The 16,553-nt window shown below is 34.1% G+C and overlaps 1 protein-coding gene and 1 non-coding gene across 2 annotated transcripts; one reads left to right on the top strand and one right to left on the bottom strand.

The window, feature by feature from the left end:
- Positions 1-10,124: 10,124 nt before the first annotated feature.
- On the bottom strand, positions 10,125-10,842 carry LOC107908000 (uncharacterized). Its single transcript, XM_016835286.1, has 3 exons — positions 10,447-10,842; positions 10,382-10,385; positions 10,125-10,249 (listed from the first exon to the last, which is right to left on the bottom strand). Exons 1-3 carry the CDS (start codon positions 10,840-10,842, stop codon positions 10,125-10,127), a joined length of 525 nt encoding a protein of 174 aa, XP_016690775.1.
- A 1,095-nt stretch (positions 10,843-11,937) lies between these two features.
- Positions 11,938-12,044, top strand: LOC121215032 (small nucleolar RNA R71). Its single transcript, XR_005910768.1, has one exon. It is a non-coding gene; the product is annotated as a small nucleolar RNA R71 (small nucleolar RNA).
- Positions 12,045-16,553: the final 4,509 nt, after the last annotated feature.

The following is a 16,553-nucleotide window of genomic DNA, read 5'->3' as shown; positions in this document are numbered from 1 at the left end:
CTTTTGAAAATGTAATTGGCAGAACCTTAGGTTTACAAAAATAGAGAGTTATTTGCTATAGCAGTCATATATAAAACATTTAAGCTTAAGGGCTCAAACACTTTTAAAACATTAAAGTTTATTGTAAAGATTTAAGGAAAGAGTTGTTGCATGTAAACAACAAATGCAATTCTGCAAGTGTACACGTCATTCAAGTAATAAAGTGATAAGTAAGTATCGTCTCCACAAGGATCGAAAATTGGTAAGAAATTGATTAAGTTATTATAATCCTATTAAATATGCTAAATAATAGGAAACACTTTTAAACTAAATAAGAGATTGGTATAATGAATTAATGTAATTTAATGCTAAAAACAAAAAAATTATATGGCAAATAAAATGTAGTGGCAAATTATAGAGAAAAGTAATAGAAATTCTGTTGTTGAATGAACAGGGCTGGAATTATTCAGGTGAAATGCTGATATCAAAATAATGTCATGGAAAACTATTGTCTAATCAACTACTCAGAGAATTACTACTATAATATGCCTCTTTCGATAGTTATATTTAAGCTAGAAATCTGAGTTATTGTATGTCTACAAAACTCTGGATTAATAACTACAATGAACAATCTTTTTTGCACAATTCGCAACATCAACGTCTAGAGTGTTATTAGTATGCTATTGAATACTCGTTTGGATCACACGATCCTAGATCCAGTATATTTAACCTTTTTAAAAATACATCTATGAACACAACATTCAATCAGTTATGTCTAGAGCTTGCATGCATGTATTAAAAATATGCATAAATCGAATGAAACAATCATATAGGCAAATTTAAATCATGAAAATTAAAATGATAAACATCTACCCAGAAAATATTTAGTTCATGGGTGGAAAAGTAAATCCCGAATTTAAATCATTCATCAACATTTTAAAGACGTTTGAATCACAGAAATCAAGAAAACTAAAGGCAAAACTGTAAGATTTCTCCTCACACTCCAGCTTCTCTTCTATCTTTCAGTCGTTCGCGAATCCAGGATAGATGTGTCTTTCCCTTCTTCATGTTTGTATTCTACACTCTATAGCTGCTACCCTTCTTTCTCTAGAATTCTCCAATTGAGTGTTTTCTCTCTGCAGAGAGAGGATTTCTGTCACTAGTCTCTTTCGCACACAAATTCTTCACTATTTTCTTCATCTCTCTCCTTCTTTTATTGGGTAGATCTGTCCCCACCTTAGCACACATTTTTCATTTCTCTTTTCAGGTTAGTTTTTTTGGTACACGTCCAACTGGCTAAGAGTGACGTGGATAGAGTGCTGAGTCATTTTCCTGAAATTGCCATGGCAATTCTATTTGCAATCAATCTTGCCAATTGCCACGATAATGTTTCATTTCCCTTATTTTCCCTTTTCATCTTCTTGCTCATCCTACACCTTTATTCACACAAAACCACACATTTCCTTCCCAAGTGATAAAAGTAACAAATAATGACCAATATAGTGCAATCCAAGCTTTGTTATGTAATGTTCTAAAATTATCCTAAAAATGTAGATGTATTCACTTAATTTCAAACAATTAATTCCATTTAGAGGCCTTAAATATAACTCTTTTCAAGAGTTATCACACTCCCAAACCTAAATTATTTCTTGTCCTCAAGAAAATGATGTTTGAATATGCATGATTGCATGAAAATTGCCAAAATAATCAGTCACCAAATGTACTGCCAAATCATAATGAGCATAATGTGCACCTCTATTCTCAAAAATCTTCTACTGAAACAAAGACAAAAAAATATGCTTACAACTATTGTAAACCTAATTAGCAATTGCAATGTAGAATTTGGTTCCTAAAGGTAAAATTCTTTAAATATTTTAGCAATTAAAACTATAGCAGATTTCTCTAAATATACCTAGGTTATCTATCTCCTAAACTCAGTTTTTTTTAGGTAATTATTCAATTTTCAACATAAAAATTTCTAGGGAATTCATATTTTCATATGATTATATACTTGACAAACTCAATGGAGCATACACTAGACTGTCATGTATTATATCATGCCACAAATTGAATATAAATCACTCATGAAACAAAAGCTTTTAACTGAAAAGATGGATGGAGGAAACAACTACCTTCTTAGCAATTTAGCCTCAAGATTCAGTGGAGTGTTCCTAGAATATGTGCATATATATATTTTAGACAAACAATCATATTTGAACTTATTTTTCTGGTCAACAATACAATAGAGCAAACAAAATATTACTGTCCTACTCAACAGGTTGAAACAATGGAGTATTCATATTATTATACCATGAAAAAATTATATCCTATTACTATACAGAAATTAAGTTAAGAAATCCTAAATTTATTCAAAGAACGCTACTATAGTCTAATTGCATTTATATTTCAATTATTCTACTTTTAGAAAGTCATTTTCAAAAAATGTCCTATGTTAAATATGCATAAACAACTATCACCATGTTTTCTATTACTTGCAAAGAAGAGTTATTATCCTCATTGAACATCATTGATCATCATATACTCACATAATCTGGAAATTAAATGGAAATTGAATGTTATGGCAAAAGAACTGTATGAACAATAAATAATGCAATCTATATCAGAACACACCACCAAACCTAAGGAATCCATTGTCCTTAATGCATGAACATGACAAAGTAGAATAAATGAAAGTTATGTGCATGCATGAAACAGAGAAAAACTAAAATAAAGGATCATGAATATATATATAAATCAAAGCTTAGAGAAAAACTTAGGTTGGGTGGATTTCCTTGCATCTCACTTGTAACGCTGCGGCCTATCCTGGTCATCGTTGTCAGGTTGAACGATTTTACCAGCAGCTTTCTTAAATCTTTTTCTCTTAAGCTGGTTGATGGGCACCTCTTTTTCGTCATCATCAAAATCGTCAGTATCTGACTTTGTGATCTCATCAATTAGCTAGTGAATCTCACATTCCTAGACAATCATAAAGGCCTTGGATTATGGTGCAGGTACAGTGGTCTGAGTGGTATCCCTTCCAACATCTTCAGATCAATGTGAATAGACTCTATCGATGGTGTAACAGTCATTTCTTGAGATGGACCATTGTGTTCCCTACACAAACATGAATGAGAACCTGGGCTAGCCACTCTGGCGACATTGTCTTCACAAAGTCATCATGCTTGTTAAGACCTTCGGACCATCCATATTGAGCATTGATAGGATCCTCATCAAATAGAATTGATGCGTCATGCATGTATATAAATACATTTTCAAGAGAGGTAATGTGGGCAGAAAACTCTTTCTCTACCTTTGGGAGGACATCATCAGGATGGAGGCAAAAGATTCCCAACCCTTGCTTTTTAACAATTGATGAAACAGCCTTCGTATACCCCATGAAGGGAGCATCCTGAAAAAGGAATCTTTTTTCCATGCAGAATGGTCGTTTGGAAATATTTTATGGTAATTCTTCTAAGCAAGTTTACTAAAAAAGGTGCGTGGAGAGGCAGAGATTGAAGCAAAAGCCTTTTGAGAAGCCATTGAAAAGAATATGGACAGGCGAAAAATGAAAAAGGTGAGAGTTGATTTCAGTTATGAGTAAAACAGAGAGTGGAAGAAGAAAACAAAGCGGGATGAAAATGTGGAAGAAAACTGAATCAGCTAGGTTAAAAAATTGAGAGAATAAATTGTGACGTGTGCGATAAGTCTAGCCTTAATTATGTGCTAACAAAGGAAAAAAAATTAACAATTTGTGGGAAAGAGAAATGAAATTAGCACAAATTGGGAAAAGTAAAATAAGTTGGGCTAATGGCTCCAAGCTGCACTTATTCTGGCCCAAAGGAAAACCTATAACAAGAAAATAAACAATTAAATTAACTTAGTGGATAACAAGTAAAAATAATATAAACAAAGAAAAATATCTGTAACAAACAAATATTAAGTATTTTGAAGAGAAATAAGACTTCTGTCGCTCATTATAGGAGCTCCAAACTAATGTTTCAGGCATTGACCATTGACTTTGAAAGTGGATCTTGTTTTTCCATCTTTAACATTGACAGCTCGATGATGCTATATACGCTCAACTTCGAATGATCCAGAGCATCTCGACTTTAATTTTCCAGGAAATAGTTTAAATCTGGAATTGAAAAGCAAGACTTGTTGTCCAAGTACAAATTGTCATGCTAAAATTTCTTGTCATGCCAACGTTTTATCTTTTCTTTGTACAGTCTTGCATTCTCATAAGCTTGAGCTCAAAACTCATCCATATCATTAAGCTCCAGTAGGCAATAAGTAGCAGTAGCACCCCAGTCCATGTTCAGTTTCTTGATTGCCCAAAATGCTTTGTGTTCTAGCTCAACTGGAAAATGACATGGTTTACCATAGACAAGCTTGAAAGGTGACATTCCCAATGGTGTCTTGAAAGTTGTGCCATAAGCCCACAGGGCTTCATCTAACCTTGCTGACCAATCCCACAAGGCTTTATCTAACCTTGTTGACCAACCCTTGAGGTTGGATTGACAACTTTCACCAGAATCTGCTTGATTTCTTTGTTGGAAATTTTATCTTGCCCATTTGTTTGGGGGTGATATGTCGTGGTAATTTTATGTTTAACCCCATATCTGTTAAGAGCATTGCCCATTTCTACAATCAAAATGTGAGCCTTCATCACTAATTAAAGCACGAAGTACACCAAACCTAGTAAAAATATTAGAGTGCAGAAACCTCAGAACTGATTTGACATCATTTGTAGGTAATGCCGTAGCTTCAGCCCATTTGGAAACATAATCCACAATGGTAAGAATATAAATATTTCCCCAGGATGGTGGAAATGGACCTATGAAATCAATTCCCCAAACATCAAATAATTTCACCTCTAAAATATTTTGTAGTGGCATCTCGTGTCTTCTTGATACATTACCAGTCCTTTGACAGCAATCACAATTCTTAAAGAACTCATTAGCATCTTTAAACATGGTGGGCAATAAAAACTAGATTGGAGAACCTTTACTACGGTTTTCATGCTACCAAAATGTCCACCATAAGGTGCAGAATGACAATGATGCAAGATACTTTGAAATTCATCATCTGGAATACACCTTCGAATTACTTGATCTGCACACTGCTTGAACAGAAATGGCTCATCCCAGTAATATTGCTTGACATCATGAAGGAATTTCCTTTGTCCTTGATAATTGAGCACATGTGGCAACAACCCACTTACTAAGAAGTTAACAATATCAGCATACCATGGCAATGCCATAGCCAACAATATCTACTCATCAAGGAATTCGTCTTTAATCATTTGATTCTCACCATACCCATTCCTTACTTCTAGTCATGACAAGTGATTAGCTGTAACAGGCCGATTTTAGGCCTAGTCGGAACAGTGGTTTCGGGACCACAAAATCGACGAGGAAAAATTTTTTTATTATATTTTTATTGCCTACAATTTCACAAAATGTTTTCATAAAAATTTCGTTCAAAAATTTTGACTTTTGGACACTCAATTTAGCCAAAAGGACTAAATTGTAAAAAGTGCAAAAGTTGAGTTCTACATGTTAGAAGTGTCCAATTGTTATGAAATTTTAAATTGGAGGTCCTTAAATGGTAATTAGACCATTGTTTAACTTGTTGGACAAAAATGGATAAGAGATAAGTGAAATAGGATATTTTTAAGTTGGGGGCATTTTGGTCATTTAGTAATTAAAAGAATTAAAAAGGCCAAAATAGCCAAAAATTTGTCCATCTTCTCCATGATGAACGAAATAGCAAGAGGGAATCCATGGTTAGGGTTCTCAAGCTTCCAAGCTCCATAGTAAGTGATTCCAAGTCCCGTTTTTAATGTTCTTTACGTTTTTAAAGTCCCGGTAGCTTAATTTAACTTTTTCTAGCAATAATTTAACCTAGGGTTTATATTTGGAAACATACCCATAGGTGAAATGTGTTTATTTTGATGTTTTATGGTAGAATATGAAGCTTGAAATTGTGTTAAACAATTTTTGCTAAGCGATTTTCAGTGAAAACAAGTGAAACGACATAATCGGTAAAAAATATTATTGTTCATAAGTGCATGTTAGAGCAAGAATTTGATGTTTCTATAGAAGGGAAAAATGTTCATCATGTTATAAAACATAAGAAAAAGTAATAAAGTTTAATTTCCGAGCCTAGCGGCAAAATCATAATTTTGTGAAACTTTGGGGCAAAAATGTAATTTTTTCAAAATGTGATTTTTGGACTGGATTGAATAATGTGAAGGTTATATAAGCTAAATATGTTATTATAAATTGATAAATACGAGAAATTGACATTGATTGGTAAAAAAAAGTGAGAAAAAGTGAAAATTACTGGTTGAACCTTCGGAATGAAAGAGATACGAGTGAAGTTGCTAGATCACGTGTGTAGTACTATGTGTATCGGATGAAAATGGTCACGTGTGTAGTACTATGTGCAGGCTACTACATGTACCGGAATGATAGGTCGTATGTGTAGTACTATGTGCAAGCTACTATGCGTACCGGATAGCTTCGATCACGTGTGTAGTACTATGTGCAGGCTACTATGTGTATCGGATGAAAATGGTCACATGTGTAGTACTATGTGCAAGCTACTATGTGAACCGGGTATCATTTATTATAAGGTGGTTGCTATGTGTTGATTCCACCGTGTATCTATTATTATTCTGAAGTGTTCATCGGGAAATTGACTAAGTGTAATTGAGTGATGAATATATATATGTGGAATTGAATTGAAGATTGACTTGAAATTGGAAATGAGAAATTGGATTGCTTTGAATAAAGTGATAAATTGAATGAATTGTATATGAATTGAAATGAACTATTAGAATGAGATGTGAAAAATTAAATGGAATTGAGATAGTGAAAAAGTGAAATTATGAAAGAATACATTTTACAACAAATTATTTTAGACAGCAACAGTTGTGTGACTTTGAAAAATCACAAAAATGGTGAAAATTGAATTAGAGAGTGAATAAGATATTAAATGAAAGCTTAATGAGTCTATTTTTACATAAAAGAAACAAAGAAAGCAAAAGAGTTATATATTTTGAGATATTTGAATTTTAGTGAGGCAAGGTCGGATTGATTTCGGAATCCCCTATTTTGACTTTGGAAAATAATTAAAAATTGTACAAAAATAATTATGATTTATAATATTATTATAATCCTTAACGAGTCTATTTTCAAAGGAAACAGATAGAAATATCATCGAAATTCTGTATAATGAGATAATTCATTTTTAGTGAAGAGAGGGCAGAGATGTTGAGTAGTGAAACAGGGGTGACTTTGAAGAATAAACTGTACTAATTGGCCAAGTCAAAAATTCTAAAAATTTTATGGTAAGAAGATATATGAGTCTAATTTTGGAGAAAATTAACAGATCTTAATTTGGAGCTTTGTAGCTCCGAATAAAAATGATTTAGTGACTCTGACTCAAATAGAAAGCTTTGAATTTAAATATAAGTGAATAGTGAAATTATGTATAATGCTATTTGAGCATGTTATATACATAAAGGATGTGGGATGGAGAGGAGGAGGAGGACAATAAATTATATGAATGAATTGCGTATAATTGGTTATATGCCTTATTATAATCGATGAACGTTGAAATAGGAGTGATGTTTGTATTGGTGCATTACTGGTCATGGTAAGCTCATGAGAGAAAATAAAGTTTCATAGCATATGTGTGTGGTATATTTGGCATGAAGTGATGTCATGAGTGACTCATAAATTAACTCATGTTGGTAAGTTGATGCATAATTATAGTATTCAAATATATACATATTTGGAATATTTTGCTATGTGATTCGAAAAAAAAGGGTAATAAATAGCATAATGAAAATTCGGCCATGGTGCTAGTTTATGTTAAAGGAGTGTTTTCGTAATTTTGCTAGTCAAATAAATGACAAATGAATTGACTGCGTATTCGTAATTTTGACATATGCTTGGTATATGAAACGTAATAATATATGCTTGAATAAACTTTAAGTATTTGAATGACATGGATTTGATGGTGATAAGAATCGAATATTGAATTCATGAAGCATAGGTGATGTATTATTGTTGTGTGATAGCTTGGTTCGAGAAATTGATTAGGTAAATTGTAAGTAGAAGCATTTATGGATTTAGAAGAAAATTTGGAATGAACATGAAATTTAGCTCAATTAAATGATTTCATCAATTAAACATTGTGTATACCAGAATGTGTTAGTGAATTACATATTTGTAAATTAACATTCGAAGTTCGGTAAGTGATATATGAAATTAACATGAAAAGATTTATGATTGTTATTAATATTGATTCTGACATAAAGTGGATTCTTCAATATTGGATTGATTTAACGAATATATTGAGCATATTAATGGGTATGTATTGGGCCTCGTATACCCTAATTAGCGACTCGAAGATAATAATTTGAAAGTTCTTAATTTGGATGAAATTTTATAACTCGGTTTAATATGTCTATAAGTGTATTTATTCTGGTAATGCCTCGTACCTTGTTCCAACGTTGAATACGGGTAAGAGGTGTTACAATATGACATCACCAGATTCGGCCCTAATGTTTAGGCCGAGTTTCGGGTGTTACATTAGCCACTTGATTTTCAGTGCCTTTCCTATCTTTGATTTCCAAATCAAATTCTTGCAGCAAGAATATTCATCTAATGAGTCTAGGTTTGGCCTCTTTCTTTGTCACCAAGTATTTGATGGTAGAATAATCAGTATAAACTGTGACCTTGGTGCCTACTAAATAAACTCTGAATTTTTCAAAGGCAAACACCACTGCTAACAATTCTTTCTCTGTGGTGGTGCAATTGAGTTGTGCATCTGTCAATGTGCAACTAGCATAATATATAGTAAGAAATATCTTGGCTTTTCTTTGCCCTACCACTACTCCGATAGCAAAGTCACTAGGATCACACATTAGTTCAAATGGTGAAGTCTAGTCTAGTGCAATGACTATAGGTGTTGTAGTTAATCATTCATTTAACTCTTCGAATGCCTTTAAACATAACGCATCAAAATAAAAAGGTATTTTTTGCTCTAACATTGATATAGAGGCTTTGAAATCTTAGAAAAATCCTTGATGAAGCGGCGGTAAAATCTAGCATGCCCGAGAAAGCTTCTGATTCCTTTCATTGAAGTGGGTGGTGACAACTTTTCAATGACTTCTATTTTTTCTTTGTTGATGCAATTCCTTACTGTGAAACTTTGTGGCCTAAAACAATGCCTTCACAAACCATGAAGTGGCATTTTTCCCAATTCAGCACCAAATTTGTTTCCTGACATCGACAAAGTACTGACTCCAAATTCTTTAAATAATCTTCAAAAGTGTTACCAAACACCGAGAAATCATCCATGAATACTTTAAGGAATTTCTCCATCAGGTTAGAGAATATTGCCATCATACAACGCTGGAATGTTGTCGGGGCATTACATAACCCAAATGGCATTCTTCTGAAAGCAAATCTTCCATAAGGATAGGTGAATGTAGTTTTTTCTTCATCAGTAAGAGATATGACAATTTGGTTGTACCCTGAGTAGCCATCTAAAAAATAGTTGAAGGCTTTCCCTGCTAACCTGTCCAATATCTAATCTATAAAAGGCAAACGAAAATGGTCCTTCTTCTTTGCTTTGTTGAGCTTTCGATAATCTATACAAACTCTCCAACTAGTGACAGTACATATGGGAATGATTTCGTTGTTATCATTGCTGACTACTGTGACTCCTCCTTTCTTGGGTACACACTGAACAGCTCTTACCCAAGAGCTATCAGGAATTGCGTATATAATCCTAACATCCAACCATTTCATGACAAGATTTAGTCTCCTCTGTTGTTCAATAGATTTGCCATGGCGATCTTCAAGCATTATTTTGTGTATGCACATTGATGGGATAATTCATTTGATATCCGCAATTGACCATCCTAAAGCTTTCTTGGATTTTTTTAAAAACCTCCAGTAATTGTATTTTCTGGTCTGTTGTAAGCTCGGCAGAAATAAATATAGGCAGTGTATCATTTTCTCCCAAATAAGCGTACTTCAAATGCACTGGTAATGGCTTCAAATCCAAAATCGGTGGATCTTCTATTGATGAGCAATGAGGGTTGAAAGAGTGACTTGATAAATCAATTATTCAAAGTTCCTTCTACATCCATTTTCAAATTGTTGAGTTTCCATCAATTCTTCAGATTCTTCAGTGAAATATGTTTCCTTTAATTGGATAGAGTCTGCATCAGAATTGTTGTGCATCTGTCCTGCAAATTATTTCTGAATTACAATGTCAACAAATTCTACAACATGGCATTTTCCATCTGGGTCTACACACTTTAAAGCATCAAACACATTAAAATTCACCTAATGATCATTAATTCTAATGGTTAACTCACCTTTCTGCACATCAAATCAATGTTCTACCAGTTGCTAAGAAAGGTCGTCTAAGTATTATAGGTACCTCTTTATCTACTTCACATTCCAGAATAACAAAATCTGCTGGAAAGATGAATTTGTCGAGTCTTACTAGTACATCTTCAATTTTACCTTCTGAATGAACATATGATCTATCAGCTAGTTGCAGTGTGACTGTAGTAGGTCTTGCCTTGCCTATCCCAAGTTTCCTGAAAACAGACATAGGCATTAGATTGATACTTGCACCTAAATCGCATAAAGCTTTGCCTACATAATAGTTTCCAATCAAACAGGGTATAGTGAAACTCCCTAGATCTTTTAATTTTGGTGGCAATTTCTTCTTCAGGATTGTTGTACACCCTTCAGTCAGTGCAACAGTTTTGAATTCCCCTAACCTTCTCTTCTTGGATAGGATATCTTTCTTGATTTTCTCATAGGGCATTTTTTCTAATGCTTCCACCAAATGTATATTGATGTGTAATTGCTTCAAGACCTCTAAAAATTTCTTGAATTAAGCATATTGTTTCAACTTTTCGAAATGTTGGGGAAAAGGTGGCAATGGCCTTCCTTCTATTTGTTGAAGTTGCCTTGCCATGGGATTTGTATTTGCTCGACAAGATGAATTTATTTCTATATGCTTTTGTCTACTCCCATATTTTGTAGTTTGTTCCACTTCTGGTTTGGGAGTTGCGCTTCCAAGAACTTCAAAACTTTCCTTAGGCAAAGCATCATTCACAACTTCTGGCAGTTGAGTGCCACTCTGGAGTCTTATGGCTTCACATTGGTCTTTTCCTTGAGATCTAGAAATTTTTGTGTCACTAGGTAATGCTCCTTGTTGTCTGGAGCGTAATGCAGCGGAAATTTGTCCCACTTGATTCTCCAGAGCTCTTAAGGAAGCTGACTAGCTCTAAATAATTGTATCATTCCTAGCCGTATACTCTTTTAATAAAACTTCCATAGTTGATGTTGAAGATGACAAATTTTTTTTCACATTTTGCCTCGAAATTGGTTGACTGTGTCCAAGTAGTACACCAACCACATTCTGTCTATTAACAGTGCTGGCATTTCCTTGATTACTCCAGCTAAAATTTGGATGTTGTTTCCACCCTGGATTGTAGGTGTTCGAGTAGGATTGTTGTTGCTACGATTAAAATTTCCCATGTAATACACAGAGGCTGGATTGGATGGGCATTCATCAAAAACATGCTCTTCTCTATAGTATACACATGCTAGTTCTGCAATCTTCATATCTTGCACTGCATAGGGTCTTTTCAGAGTTTTAATCATATTCATTAAAGATGATACATGGGTTGTTAATGATGTAATCACATCAAGTTCTATTGCTCCAGTAACTCTTCTACCAGTACCAACTTTGGTAGTGGGGTACTGATAATCATTATTTGCTATTCTTTCCAGAATTTCGTATGCTTCATTGTAGGATTTTTCAAGCAACGTCCCATTAGTAGATGCATCCACCACCATTTGTGTATGAGCGTTTAATCCATTGTAAAACATCTCCATTTATGTCTAATGTTGAAAACCATGCATCGAGGATTTTCTAATTAATTCCTTGAACCGCTCCCATGCTTCATATAATGTCTCATCTTCATATTGCCTAAACGATGTAATGTAATTCCTCAACTTCGCATTCATGTTGGGAGGATTATACCTAAGCAAAAATCTCAGACACAATTCATTCTAAGATGCCATTGTACCTAATGGTAATGCATTCAACCATGATCTGGCATGATCTCGCAATGAATAAGGAAATAATTTTAATCTAAAGGCATCTTCAAGTACACCCTGCTGACTGAATGAATCACAAACTTCAAGGAAAAGTCTCAAGTGCAATCTAGAATCTTTAGTTGGTAAACCACTAAACTGCCCTATCGTCTACAACATCTAAAACATTACTGGTCTTAGTTCAAAGTGTTGAACTTGAATATGTGGCCTAATAATTCCTAGACTTAGATCACCCAAAGTAGGCACTACATGTTCTCTAATGGGTCTATCTCTATCATCTAAAATTTGAGGAATATCAACATTCCTCTCATTCTAGAGTACCTGATTGTCTCTAATTGGATCATTTATAGTCCTCTCAATTTCTCTTAGCGCTTTCCTTCTTCACCTTAATGTCCTTTCAACCTCAAGATCAAAACAGTATTTTGTATCCTCTTGAGTACTTCTTCTCATGCACTAGTACAGAACCTGGAAAATCAAATAAAATATTAATTAACTATTCTAACTAAAATAACAAAAATAATAACAAATCAAATTTTTCACCAGTGTTGTCGATCCCCGACAACGGCACCAAAAACTTGTTACGTGTAAATAACTAATGCAATTGTGCAAGTATACACGTCATTCAGTAATAAAGTGATAAGTAAGTATCATCTCCACAGGGATCAGAAATTGGTAAGAAATTGATTAAGTTATTCTAATCCTATTAACTATGCTAAATAACAGGAAATACTTTTAAACTGAATAAGAAATTGGTATAATGAATTAATGTAATTTAAACCTAAAAACAAAAAAATTATATGGCAAATAAAATGTAATGGCAAATTACAGAGAAAAGCAAGAGCAATTCTGTTGTTGAATGAACAAGGTTGGAATTATTTAGGTGAAATGCTCATATCAAAATAATGTCAATCAAAAATATTGTCTAACCAACTGTTCAGAGAATTACTACTATAAAATGCGTCTTTTGATAGCTAGATTTAAGTTATAAATCTGAGTTACTGTATATCTACAGAACTCTGGATTAATAATTGCAATGAACAATCTTCTCTGTATAATTCGCAACATCTACGTCTAGAGCGCTATAGTATTCTATCGAATATTCACTTGGATCACACGATCCTAGATCCATTATATTTAACCTTTTCAGAATTAAAAATACATATATAAACACAACATAAAATCAGCTATGTCTAGAGCTTGCATGCCTGTATTAAAAAATATGCATAAATCGAATAAAGCAATGATATAGGAAATTTCAAATCATGAACATTAAAATGATAAACATCCACTAAAATAACTCCAACCTAGAAAAGATTTAGTTCATGGGTGGAAAAGTAAAAACTCAAATTTAAATCATTCATCAACATTTTAAAGACATTTGAATAACAGAAATCAAGAAAACTAAATACAGAACTACAAGATTTCTCCCCACATTCCAACTTCTCTTCTATCTTCTTATCATTCACAAATCCAGGATAGATGTCTCTTTCCCTTTTTCACGTTTGTATTCTACTCTCTGTAGCTGCTACCCTTCTTTCTCTGGAATTCTCATGGAGTGTTTTCTCTGTGCAAAGAGAGGATTGCTGTCACCAGTCTCTTTATCACACAAATTCTCCTCTTTTATCTCCTTCTCTCTCCTTTTATTGGGTAGATCCGTCCCCACCTCAGCACACATTTTTCATTCCTCTTTTTAGGATGATTTTTCTGGTACATGCCCATCTGGCTAAGAGTGATGTGGATAAAGTGCTAAGTCATTTTCCCAAAATTGCTATGGCAATTCTGTTCGCAATTAATCTTTCCAATTGCCATGGCAATTCTGTTCGCAATTAATCTTTCCAATTGCCATGGCAATGTTTCACTTCCCTTATTTTCCCTTTTCATCTTCTTGCTCATCCTAGACCTGGATTCACACAAAACCACACCTTTCCTCCCCAAGTGATAAAAGTAACAAATAATGACAATTGTAGCGCAATCCAAGCTTTGTTATGAAATGTTCTAAAATTATCCTAAAAATGTAGATGTATTCACTTAATTTCAAACAATTAATTCCATCTAGAGGCCTTAAATATAACTCTTTTCAAGAGTTATCAAGAGCACAGTTTGAAGAATAGAAATTTTAGTTACAAAATATTGTTCTTCAAATTTCAAGCCTTGATGCCACCCTCCTTTGTCATGCATAATACAAAATCACTATAAGCCTCACACAGTATGTATCCTTTGGAGTAGTCTTCAAGGGTTCTTTTACTTCATCAGTGGTCTTGAAAAGGGAAGATAAACGAAGTAAGTCCATAGAACTTAGTGAGTTCCAAAGAGAACATTAGAATATCTATATTTCACACAGAAAGAAGGACTCTTCCCAACATATTGGGACATACAGCTCACCCATTGGCGAAGACACCCCACACACTGACTTCATGCAGCTCGCCTATTAGTGAATACCAAACTTCCTCACACTTTAATAGAATAGGACTCATTTTGGGGCATACAGTATGCCCATGCGTTCATGTAGAAAACCTCCTTTGTGCTAGCCAAAAATCCTAGTTCGTGTTCAGAGATTGTATCATTCATTCATTTTTTTCTTCTGTTACGTTTTTCCAATCTAGTTTACATTACACTTGCCTTACCAGAGGATACATAACATCATTCTTGTATCGCAATCTGCCAATTCAATGCTCTTTGCAATGAAGGCAACACCATGAATTCACTTCTTTTGTTCTTACCATATGGTTTTTTTCAGAGTAAAGTAGGTAATGACTCAGCACAAAGTAAGGCCCTTTCATTTCTTGCATAGACATGCAAAACTAGACTTTTCACCAGAGAAGTAAACTTACCTTGAACCTGACATGTATAACACACACATGGGGTAAGAAGGAACTCACTAGAAGATGCAGCAGGGACTAAACAGCAGGTCCCTTGCCCTTGTCTCTAGAGCTTTAGGGAGTTTCTTGAGTTACAACATAAATAGTTAACTTATCATGTTTTTCAGAAAAACTAAACAAGATTTAAAGAAAATTTAATTAAGAAACCCAGAATCTGGAAGTTTCCTTCCCTTAATCTTTAGTCTGTCCCTAAAGCATGAAACCCTAGGGTCCCATAAATAATTATGAAAACAACTAGAGTTACATCGTTATTTACCAGGTTTCATGACGGTGAAGTTAGCTAATTACAACGAACTTTAATCATTCAAACAGGCCTTAGCACTAACGCTTTCCCGAAAACACAAAGAGAATTGCTGAAAGGAAGTGTGAATTACCAGAGAAAGTATAGAACATGTTTAGGAAGCTAAGGTTGGCTTTATATGAGTGCACACGAAAGGAAAACTTAATAGTCAAGCTTATTTCCCTCCACTAACTTTTCTTCGGTGCCTGTGACTAATAGTTTTCTCTCTCATATTAAATGGATATCCTTTCATTTTCTAAAACTTTGTCCAATCCTAACTAGTCCTCATTAGGTCAAATAAATAGTTTAATCAAAGAATTAGATAACAACATATTTATCGCTCTTATAAGACTAGGGGTTTAACCATAGGACTCACTTTTTTCATCTATCTGTTGGGGCAATGTATACTTTATCGAAGAGTTCGCCAAACCTCAAAGCTCGCATTTATCAAGGTAGTGCCATGAATTCTTTTCTTCATTAAACTATATGGTTCCCTTTTCAGGGTGACAGAGGTAATGAATCAACATAAAGTAAGGTTCTTCATCACTTCCACAGACATGCAAGACTAGACTTTTCACCAGACAGATGAACTTACCTTGAACCAGACATGAACAGAAGCATGACACACACATATGGGGTATAAAGGAACTTACCAGAAAATACAGCAAGGCTTAGACTGCAGATCTCTTACCTTTGTCTCAAGAGCTTTCAGAAGTTTCTTGAGCTATGCAATATATAATTAACTTATCTGATTACGTCCTTCTAAAAAGCAAAGTAAGTTTTCAAGAACACTAGACCAGGAAACCCAGAGTTTGGAAAATCATCCCCACTTTCCTTCTAAACTAATCCTAGAGTGTGAAACCTAAGGTCTCATAAATAACCATTATAATGGTTTAACGTTTGTCAATATTTACTAGGAATCAAACATCGATGGAGTTTGTTGAATACAGCGAACCCAAAACCTCCAAGCTAGCCTTAGTTCTAAGGCTTTCTCGGGTGTTGCAGAGAGAATTTGGAGAGAAGATAAAGTTTGCCAAATAAAGCACAAAGCTTGGTCAATAAGCCAATACTGGCTTTGTACAGGCATGCATGAGAGGAGAACTTAGTGGGCAAGTTCATTCTCCCCTCCTTCGACAACCGTGACTAATAACTTTCTTTATCTTCTTAAATGCTTGTCCTCTCAATATCATATATATTGTCAATTCTATCTAACCTCCTCCAAGCCAAGTATCTAGCTCAAGCAAAGTAATA

Source organism: Gossypium hirsutum, chromosome D02 (assembly GCF_007990345.1).
Source record: "Gossypium hirsutum isolate 1008001.06 chromosome D02, Gossypium_hirsutum_v2.1, whole genome shotgun sequence".
Lineage (NCBI taxonomy): Eukaryota > Viridiplantae > Streptophyta > Magnoliopsida > Malvales > Malvaceae > Gossypium > Gossypium hirsutum.
The sequence above is the reverse complement of the archived record's forward strand: the minus strand, read 5'-3'. Positions and strand labels throughout refer to the sequence as shown.

Bases quoted from the DNA above. Each gene is read 5' to 3' on its own strand.
- LOC107908000 (XM_016835286.1), bottom strand. From the start codon at position 10,842: ATGCCCTATGAGAAAATCAAGAAAGATATCCTATCCAAGAAGAGAAGG.